The 10,884-nt window shown below is 31.2% G+C and overlaps 1 protein-coding gene across 2 annotated transcripts; it reads left to right on the top strand.

Annotated features, from left to right (window-relative positions):
• Positions 1-2,070: 2,070 nt before the first annotated feature.
• On the top strand, positions 2,071-7,614 carry LOC101255529 (monocopper oxidase-like protein SKU5). Of its 2 annotated transcripts, none has more exons than XM_004246978.5 (9): positions 2,071-2,479; positions 3,976-4,085; positions 4,165-4,435; positions 4,528-4,666; positions 5,450-5,813; positions 6,071-6,436; positions 6,530-6,608; positions 6,873-7,063; positions 7,280-7,614. In XM_004246978.5, the coding sequence occupies exons 1-9, from the start codon at positions 2,354-2,356 to the stop codon at positions 7,386-7,388; spliced, it is 1,755 nt and encodes a 584-aa protein (XP_004247026.1). In that variant the 5' UTR covers positions 2,071-2,353; the 3' UTR covers positions 7,389-7,614. The 2 variants fall into 2 exon arrangements, with proteins under 2 accessions (XP_004247026.1, XP_010326262.1); XM_010327960.4 differs by having other exon boundaries at positions 2,146-2,479; positions 4,160-4,435.
• Positions 7,615-10,884: the final 3,270 nt, after the last annotated feature.

Here is a 10,884-nt window from a genome sequence, read left to right as displayed (position 1 = left end):
CGAAACTACAATTTAAAATTTTAGTTCTATCCATATTATCTTAGTTTAAATATGAATTTTTAAAAAATATCAAAATAAAATTAGTAAAATAACATTATAGCTGGATTCGAATTTCAGGTCTCGCTGGTATTTCCTCTAGCTTGTACAACCGCACAATGAGTCAATAACGTTTTTATATTTTTCATGAATGCATCATTAATTATATCTTAATTTCTATAAAAAAAAAATCTAAATTACCAGATGCATCCCACCTAAAGATCTGATTCCGCGTCTGAATCCTACCCACCCCACCCCTCCATCCTATAAGAAGAGCTGGAGACTTTGTTAGGGAGTTATACTCTGAAAATGAGTAAATTTAAATTTGATCGAATTTTAATATGGATATATTAGACACTAATAAATAATTAAAAAATAAAAAACTTTTTAAAAAATCTGTAATGGTGCTCGAATATTGCAGGTCCGGAAAATGTAGTGTGTCATTCAATTTTGAAAAGCAAAAGAAAGACAACTAAATTTTCAAAAATTGGATTTCATTTTGTAGTTTCCAACTAGTAAAGAGATGTGGGTCCACAAACTTAAGATTGTGATGCAGTTGCTTCATTTTTAATTGGGAAAAGGATCAAATATACTTCTAAACTATTCGAAAAAATTTAATTATATCATCCGTTTAAAGTTTGGTTCACTCATGCCTTCGCCGTTCAACTTTTGGTCCAAATATGTTTTTATCGGCGTTAGTTGACTTGTTAGACATATCCAACTAATTTTTCATTTATTTAAATATCACATGGAATTGTCATGTCATTTGACCTTACCACATGACATTTATAGAAAATGGAAAGATATTTGGACTCATAAACACTTAATCCGACCCATAAATCAACTCACTTTTAAATAAATTATCCGACCGATTTTCAACAATTCTATTTAATTTTTATTTTTTCGATAAATTTCAAAAATGAGTAATTGATTAATACAAAAATAGGAAGAATAAGAAAAAAAGAAGAAGATAAATTTAACACTAAAAATTCACAAATAATTATAGTAACCTTAAATTCAATTTAAACACTTTTTTTTAAAAAAAAATTTATAAATCCTGAAAACGAGTAATTGATTAATAAAAAATATGAAAAAAATATAAATTAACGCCAAAAAATTAAAAAGTAAATATATTAACCTTAAATTCAACAATTTCAACATTTTTTTCATTTTTATTTTTTCCGGCAAATTCCAAAAATGAATTTATTAAAATATAAAAATTACGTAAAAAATTCACAAAATAAAAAATAGGAAACTATGAAATAAATATAAAATAAAAAAGCTGTTGAAATTATTGAGTTTAAGGTTACAATATTTATTTGTGAATTTTGACGTAAATTTTTTATTTTTGTTCATATTTTCCCCTTTTTATTAATAAATTACTCATTTTCGGAATTTGTAGAAAAAATAAAAATTTTAAAAAAATTGTAGAATGAAATGTTACTGTATTTATTTGTGAACTTTTGGTGTTAATTTATATTTTTTTCATACTTTTCATATTTTTTATTAATCAAATTATTCATTTTCGAGATTTATCGAAAAAATAAAAAAGATTTAAAAAAAATATATTAAAATGTTGGATTTAAGGTTACTATATTTATTTGTGAATTTTTGGCGTTAATTTTATACTTTTTCATATTTTTCCTATTTTTTATTAATCAATTACTCATTTTCGGGATTTATCGAAAAAATAAAAATTAAACAAAATTGTTAAAAATGGGTCAAATAGTAAATTTAAAAGGAGTTGATTTATGGTGTTTATGAGTCTGAATATCTTTCCATTTTCATATAAATGTCATGTGGTAAGGTAAAAATGACATGACAATTCCATGTGACATTTAAAGAAATAAAAAAATGAGTTGGATATGTCCAACATGGAAACTGACGCACATCTTCAGACCAAAAGTTGGACAATAAAGATATGAGTGAACCAAACTTTAAATGAAGGATATATCTAAATCTTTTCGAATAATTTAGGAGCATATTTAACCATTATTCTTCTTAATTAGATATTTCGAATTCGAGTTTGGAACATGAAAATATATGTTATATGGAGCGCTATTCCTGAATGAATTTATAGTTAGCAATTCCGATTTAATTCGAACCACAATATGAATTTCAGAGGTCGAAAAAAAAATGTGGGTCTCTGACATTACCCTTTCAGACATAGAAGCTGTCTTCTTCAAACCCTCAAGCTACATCACATGTTTTTGTACATACTGAAACAAGAAGCAGCAAAGCTAAAGTAAGAAACTGAAGATCCCGAAGCTACGGATACCCATCATAACAAGACAGCTGCATAAATAATAATAATAGTATGTTGTTATCATACTATTGCTATCTTCTCTGCTTCACAACACTTTGTTTAGCAGAAGACCCTTATGTATATTTTGACTGGACTATTTCCTACATTACAGCTTCTCCTCTTGGAATTAAGCAGCAGGTTCTTTTCTTTCTTTTTCTATCCATATATTGGATCAACTTCCTTTTTACTACTCTACTTTTAATTAAACTGCACTTACCCAACTTTAATATAATTCCTTTGCTTGCAATCGGAACTGGAATTTTACAAGATTTGTCACTAAAATGCATTCTCTAGAGGTATCTCACTAAGTTTGTCCTTAGCCTTTTAAGGGCTACATATGTGTAAAATACCTAATTTTGGGTTCCTGCCCATTTTCAGATGCTGAATTGCTATAGGTTTTTTTTCTTTTCTTTTTTTTGTGGTTGGATTTGATTGCAAGAAAATTGTATTGTTATACTGGATTTGAAGGGTCTCTTCTGTTAGAGAGGGTAAAAGGCCCACATTGTTTGGTGAACTGACTTATGGCCTCCTTATATAGATTTGGGTGATCCTCCCCTCATGAGCTAGTTTTTTAGGTTGAATTAGTTTCAGGTGTCATTAACTTCATCCCCATTCGGGACTTTGGGGTCTCGGTCCACGCTCGAGTCAAGCTTGGGTGTGAAAGGGGTGTTAGGGCATGTAAAAGTCCCACATTGGTTGGAATGGATTGGTAATCTTCTTAGGTTGAGTTAGTTCCACGAGTCATATCTTTACATGATATCTGTGTCCAAGTCCATCCCTGTTTGGGCTCTCATCCATGCTCCGGTCAAACTTGGGCGTGAAGGGGGTGTTAGAGTGGGTAAAAGTCCATATTGGTTGGTGAATGGACTGATGGTCTCCTTAATATAGACTTGGGCAATCCTCCCTTCATGAGTTAGTTTTTAGGTTGAGTTAGGTCCACGTGTCATATTATATCAATAATTGAATCTCACCATTTCATACATTACGCTGTTTCATACTTTGAAGTGCTTAAAGCTGTTGCTAATTTGAACTACTCCTATGACCTATGATTTTTATTGAACTTTAAAATAAATCCTAGGTGTTCTTTAGGTGATCATTGACCAGTTACTCTGTCCTGTTCTTGTACAGACTTATGTTTTTATTAAGTCAATAGCTAAATCCAGTTTACTTATGTTGCTACTGTACTATGTGCAAGTCAGTTCGGTTTAACATTTGACTTTCACGAGTGTTGACACATTGTAAAGAGTTGTTTGGGTGATCAGCAAGTTCTTTGTTTGTTTTCTTTGGTCAGTATCTAGTTTTCAAATATTTGCGCTTCATTCCAACAATCTACAATTTGAAGACTAAGTGTGGGATTATAGCAGCCAACATGTTGACAGCTGGACAACTTCATATTTTGCTTTAAAGATCTATGTCTGTCATGTTCCGACAGCTAGGTTCAGAATACTTTGGTTGATTTATTTCCCACCACTTAATATCATGTCTAACTCTGGCTTTCCTGTTTCTGATTCCTTTATTTATAGATGCATTTATGAAATCCATCATAGATCTTTTCTTTAGGAGAATTAGCTGCAACCTTTCCGAGCTTTCCCATGTTTGTTTGTAATTATATATGAAGATTTATATGTTTTCAGGTAATTGGGATAAACGGTCAATTTCCAGGACCCATTCTGAATGTTACTACCAACTGGAATGTGGTTGTCAATGTTAAAAATGATCTTGATGAGCCTATGCTTCTTACATGGTAATCCATAAAATCCACTATGATAAATCTACAAGCGCTTAGATGCCGTAATGAACGTAAATATGATAATTAAGTGCAGGAATGGCATTCAGCAGAGAAAGGATACATGGCAAGATGGTGTATCTGGCACAAATTGTCCCATTCCAGCTAGCTGGAATTGGACATATGAATTTCAAGTTAAAGATCAGATAGGCAGTTTCTTTTATTTCCCTTCCTTACGCTTCCAGAGAGCTGCTGGTGGATATGGAGGTATCACTATTAACAACAGAAATGTCATTCCACTGCCGTTTGCGACACCAGATGGGGACATCACACTCTTTATTAGTGACTGGTTTATAAAGAGTCATAAGGTTAGTTGCAAATTTTAACAGGTCAGCCTATTTTTGTAAAAAGTAGATCCTTAACAATTTTGTGGCTCACTTATAAAAGCTTTGGGCATTAGGAACTCAGAAAAGAAATCGAAACTGGAGTTGGCCTTGGAGCTCCTGATGGTATCCTAATCAATGGACTAGGTCCTTACCATTATGATAATGCTGTTGTATCAGGCGGTATAAGCTACCAGACAGTTAATGTAGAATCAGGTTATTACATTCTTCTTTCTCGTTGGGGCTTTATCTGCATTGTTTCAGTACATAGTCGGATTTTAATACCTTAACATTTTTCCATTCCGTTGCATGGCACTTTTGGTTCAAGTTTAATCGTAATTATTATCGATGGAGGATTATTTGAGGTGCATTTTAAAGGCTTAACTAATAGATTACTACACGAAATTCCATTGTTTGGATTTAGCAAGGCTTGATTTATGGGTAATTAAAAGGGAAATTTGGGAAATCTGTTAGATTGAGGGTATATTTGAAAACTTTGCTAACAGTAGGGTTTGATTTGACCACATACTACAACAGAGGATGAATCTTACTTATATTTTAAGTAGAAGGGTAAATTTGACCTTTTTTCCTTTAATCAATCTAAAGGAAGTTACTCTGCTTAATCATCATTCTTGACCTGTATCTTTACTCAAGCTTGAACTTATGGGGTGCAAGGACAGATTGAGGAAATCGTTAACCAGAATCTAAGGCCTCATTTGTTTTCATTAAGATGAAGACGTCTGAATCTGAATGCAAATACGAATGATTTAGATCTTGTCTGTAGATCTGAATTAAGAGTGTCTATTGACTGTAATTGTTTTATGTGTGAGATCCTGTACTTGACTCAAGGATTTGAAAAATTCCTCTGTTCTTCTGATGGTGATAAGAACTGAATGTTATCACTTAGTAGTTCATTGGGAAGTGACATATTAGCACCTGAATTTTCATTCAGTTACATTATTTATCACAGATGTCTTTTATCATGCTTATATATAACAGGAAAAACGTACCGCCTTCGAGTACACAATGTTGGTGTTTCAACTAGCTTGAATTTCAGAATCCAAAGTCATAACCTTCTTCTTGTGGAGACTGAAGGTTCATATACAGTACAACAGAACTACACAAGCTTGGATATCCACGTCGGTCAATCATATTCATTTCTTGTTACAATGGATCAGAATGGCAGCAGTGATTATTACATTGTTGCTAGTCCACGATTTGTTAATTCCTCTGATTCGTCGAAGTCGGTAGGAGTCTCTGTCTTGCATTACTCAAATTCGCAAGGACCCGCTTCAGGTCCTCTTCCAGACCCTCCTATGGAATCTGACACATTTTTCTCAATGAGTCAAGCAAGATCCATAAGGTTGTAGAAAGTGTAATTATTCTTTGCTACATTATGTTATCTCCCCTAGTTAGTTGTGTGCATCATTAGGTATGGAAAGTTGTTCATCTTCTTACCGAACAATTTGTCGACATGTGTTACCCAAAGTAGAGATACAGGATATTTACTCTCCTCTAACCCGACCCCCTCCCCAGAAAAATATAAAAGTCAAAAGAAAAATGTGAGGTTCTCGTTTTTCAAGTATCTGTTAGCTAAAATATTATTGCAATATTTTGCAGATGGAATGTTTCTGCTGGTGCGGCACGGCCAAACCCCCAAGGATCCTTCAAATATGGTGAAATCACTGTGACTGATGTCTTTGTCCTTCATAACAGGCCTGCAGAGCTAATAGAAGGGAAATGGCGCACTACTCTCAGTGGTATTTCATACTTAGCGCCTTCAACACCTCTAAAACTTGCTGAGCAATTTAACATCCCAAGCGTCTTCAAGCTTGACTTCCCCAATAAAATGATGAACAGGCCGGCAAAAGTTGATACGTCAGTAATTAATGGTACTTACAAAGCATTCGTGGAAATCATATTCCAAAACAATGACACAACTGTTCAGAGCTATCACCTTGATGGCTACGCCTTTTTTGTTGTCGGGTGAGTAGTGTATTTTCATACAGTTGCTTGAATCACTTGTTTTCAGTTTGGAATCGAAAGATCTGAAGTTCTCATTCTCAAAAATGACAATAGCATGGACTACGGGCTATGGACGGAGAATAGTAGAAGCACCTACAACAAATGGGATGGTGTTGCTCGATGCACTACCCAGGTTAAATATATCTGTCTACTTATCTTGAACAGATATTCCACATAGAGGTTCATTCTTTCCAATTTATATGTGACCGACCATAATATTTATTGTAATTTTTACCAAGATGTTAATTGCTTCGAAGTATGCAAAAATAAAATTTATTTCAAAACAAAATATTGGTCTCACCCCATTGCTTTCTTTGTCATAACTCGTTGGAAATTTCTGCTAGTATTGGTGAAAATTTTTCATTTATAAACAAAAGGGAAGTTTTCTCTCCTGCAGGTGTTTCCAGGTGCTTGGACTGCCATTTTAGTTTTCCTAGACAATCCTGGCATTTGGAATTTACGTGCTCAAAACCTTGACTCGTGGTACCTTGGTCAAGAAACTTATATTAATGTGGTGAATCCGGAGAACTCTGAGCTTCCAGTTCCAGCTAACACCATCTTTTGTGGTGCACTGTCACCTTTACAGAAGTAAGATATATGTCTGATCTCATATTGTTATACTGCTTAGTCATACTGGAAGTGAGTTTTCTCCGTAGTTCTTATCTTTCGCAGAAACTAGTGAAAGAAGAATCTTCTACTGAATATTTCAAAATGTAGAGAATGTTAGTGTCTGTAGGGAAATGTATATCCTTTCTTGGCAATTGCAGTTATTAAGTGCTCTTACAGTATCTCACACTTCCACAGGGACCAAGCTCGGAGAGTAAATTTCTCTTGTGCACCATCGTTGATGAAAACAATGAAGCTGATCTTTATAGGTTTTGTTGTATCGCTGCTTGGAAATTTTCTGAGGTAACTAATTGTCCTAAAGGCAGAAGAAAGATAGAAATTGCCACATAATTGAGTCTTTGGGCTAATTGGTTTTTCTTTTTTATATGCCTTGGAATACGTAACTAGTTGTACCCCTTATATTTAGGCATCTTCACGTCAACTGTGAATCAATTTTCTGTTTCTTGTATGCTTTAATTTAATATTATTCAAATGTATTTATCGAATAGAACATTATTCTTGGCACTTCACAAGCATGTCCTTTTTGTTAGTATGATTTCATTCAATTGAATGCTTGGAAACTTTTGGGTGCATGTTTACACTTTTGATGGAATACATTTGTCACCACGTAATTCTCGAGTCATGATGGCACCTACTATAATCCACCAATAGGTAAGTCAACCCGTAACTCGAAATAACAAGTAATGAGTTTGAGGGCAGAAATAAAACAAGAATAGACAAAATTTAAAATAACAATATAAACAAGCGGAAGCAGACCTAAACATATATATATATATATATATATATATATATATATATATATATATATATCCCTTTCAAAATCTGGAAGTCACTAGCACAGAGCTACTAACAATTAACAAATCGAGTAAACGTCCTAAAAGCGGACCACGGAAACTGAACTGTTTCGAAAGGTTAAAGACAAGTGTATATATCATATATTATTATAAGTGGGAAGCTTCAACCTTCAAAGTTAAATTACCATTTTGCTCCTTCACTAAATCAAAATAAATTAATTTATTTTTTAAATACTAATATTTAATTATCATCGTATATCATATCATTTATATCATAATATCATATATTACTAAAAGCATGAACAAAAAAGTTGAAAGTTTAATTATGATTTACCCTTTCTATAAATTAAATTGTTATAAAATATTTAAATATTTGACTGTATAAATTTAATTAAATGTTAATGACTTTTAGACTTCCTAATAATTCCTAATTAAATATCTAATCTATTAATATTTTTCATCTATAATCTGTATGTATATAATAGTTATAATTTTTTTTTAAAAATATTTACCTAAATTTCTTTTATTTTCCCCTTCTTATAACTTTTTCCTTAACGCCCCTCATGAATAATATAATTGATGTGGATAAAGTATTATCCTTTATGATAAATAACGAAATTTAATAATTTAAAGGGTGCAAATCTACAAAATGGAGACGCGCATTGATAATGTCCTCTTGATTATTATTAAAGAATGACTCTAGCTTCACAAATTTAAATTCATTAATGCTTAATTACATGATAAAAACTTTAGTTGTTCTTTTTACATGATTTGCTAACTTTAATTTTTTTTTTCATTTTCTTTATTTATTTATTATTATTTTCTAATTACTTATTTAACTTTTATACTCTTAATATTCATAACTCTCATCTTTTCATATTCATAACCTCCAAATATTTAAACTAATACTTTAAGATATCTTTTGATATTCCTTCTATTCTATTTATATAAATTCAACTTCTTTATCTCATGAAACCCCTACCAAGATTATTAGGCTATTATTTTTATTATATAGAGGAGTCAATAAAAACTCAAAGAGTTATGTACTAATTTTGTACTTATTTTTACATCTATATATACATCAATCTTATAAGAATAATGTCTATATTGTATTTTTTCTTAAATATTCTATTTCTTTTTGTCTTTTTTCACTCTGTTAGACTTCTTAATTTAGTTTTCTATGAATGTTTTATTACCGTAAGTCTTTGAATTTTGTAATTGTTACATTTTATTATTCATTATAATTTACATATATATTTTCATGATGTTAGACTTCTTAATTTAGTTTTCTATGAATGTTTTATTGTCGTAAGTCTTTGAATTTTGTAATTGTTACATTTTATTATTCATTACAATTTAGATATATATTTTCATGAGATTTTAGTCGTTCTAACGTATCTATAAAAATTCACATGAAACACACGTGCGAAGCACGTCCTCAGAAACTAGTATTATTATAAGTGGGAAGCTCCAACCTTCAAAGTTGTATTACCATTTTGCCCCTTCACTAAATCAAAATAAATTAATTTATATTTTAAATACTAATATTTAATTACATAATGGTAGAATATGAAATCCAACAACTACAATTTAATTTTTTAGTTATGACATTATAATTATAATTAAATATGTTAAATTAAATTATAGTAGAAAACAATAATGTATAGAACTCTCCGAATTCTGTGATTCTTTGAATTTTGAAATTAACACAAATTTATCTACCAACAATAATGTATGAAACTCTCAAAGTTTGTGATTCTTTGAATTTAGAAACTAAAATCAATGTATCTATCATATGATTCAATGTGCCCCATTAAAAATTTTGGTAGGTGAAAAGGCAATCAAATATCACTATAAATACCAGTTAATTGCTTCCTAAATCACATTCTTTTCTTTTTTATCATCCACTATTCTCTTTTCTTCTTCCTAGATTATGATATGAATATATGTCGTTAAGAATTAACTGGGGAAAAGAACAAATAGCTTCATTCTGAAATTAAAAGAGAAGCAAGAGAATCTTTCTTACAATATATTTCAACGGTTAAACTTAACAATATAAGATATGACTTATATATTTCTTTAGATCTTTTTTATGTTAGATTATGATTTTAAGTTTTTTCTTTTTTATTTTGGAGTTCAGGTATGGTTGTCCAAATGAACTTGGTATGTGACCAATATTTTTATGTAATTATGTACTTGCATTATTATGGAAAAAAATTCTTTGTTTTTGTGTTATAATGCTTTTAAGTGTTATTTAATTGACAAAACTTCTACTAATACATAAGAGTTTGATAATACTTGAATAATTTATGCAAAATATGTTTAAATTGAAGTAATTTAAATAAATACATAATAGTGATGTTAGGAAAAATAATAATGATTTTAATATAACTCATATTATATATATATATATATATATATATATATATATATAGAGAGAGAGAGAGAGAGAGAGAGAGAGAGACTAAAATAGTACCAAACACAGTATGCACATCTTTTTTTCGGATCAAAATGTTCCAAGCTCGATATGAACGTTGGTCACTGGTGCTCGGACCTGCATCACAAAAATAGATGCATAGCGTAGCATGAGCACCAAAACAACAGGTACCCAATATGAAAAGAAGGAATATCACAAACAGAGGTCAAGAGCAGAAGTCTAAGTAACAACGAAATGCATACGAGTGTAGAAATAACTAACTAAAGTAATCTATAACTAACTACACCTAACTTGACCTCCATAAACCTAGAAGGTACACTTGTGCACAAGTTTGAATAAGAACCTGAACGGACCCCCATAAGCCCAACGGGTACAAAAATAACTATAACTAAAAAGAACATAACCAAGACTAGAGAACATCAAATCAGAACCTCAAACCCAATTAGTAGAGTCTAACAGTACGGAGGTCAAACCTCAAACCGAATGCTCACGAAAAGTGCCCAAGTAACCAATCACAAGTATTTCTTGTGTTTTAGTGTCAAAACGACTTT

The sequence above is a fragment of the Solanum lycopersicum genome, chromosome 9 (assembly GCF_036512215.1).
Source record: "Solanum lycopersicum chromosome 9, SLM_r2.1".
NCBI classification, from domain to species: Eukaryota; Viridiplantae; Streptophyta; class Magnoliopsida; order Solanales; family Solanaceae; genus Solanum; species Solanum lycopersicum.
This window is presented reverse-complemented; position numbering and strand designations above follow the sequence as displayed.

Excerpts from the sequence above, each read along its gene's own strand:
- LOC101255529 (XM_004246978.5), top strand. The coding sequence starts at position 2,354 with ATGTTGTTATCATACTATTGCTATCTTCTCTGCTTCACAACACTTTGT. Across the intron at positions 4,436-4,527 it reads GGTTTATAAAGAGTCATAAG|GAACTCAGAAAAGAAATCGA; the intron begins GTTAGTTGCAAA and ends TTTGGGCATTAG. Across the intron at positions 7,064-7,279 it reads GCACTGTCACCTTTACAGAA|GGACCAAGCTCGGAGAGTAA; the intron begins GTAAGATATATG and ends ACACTTCCACAG.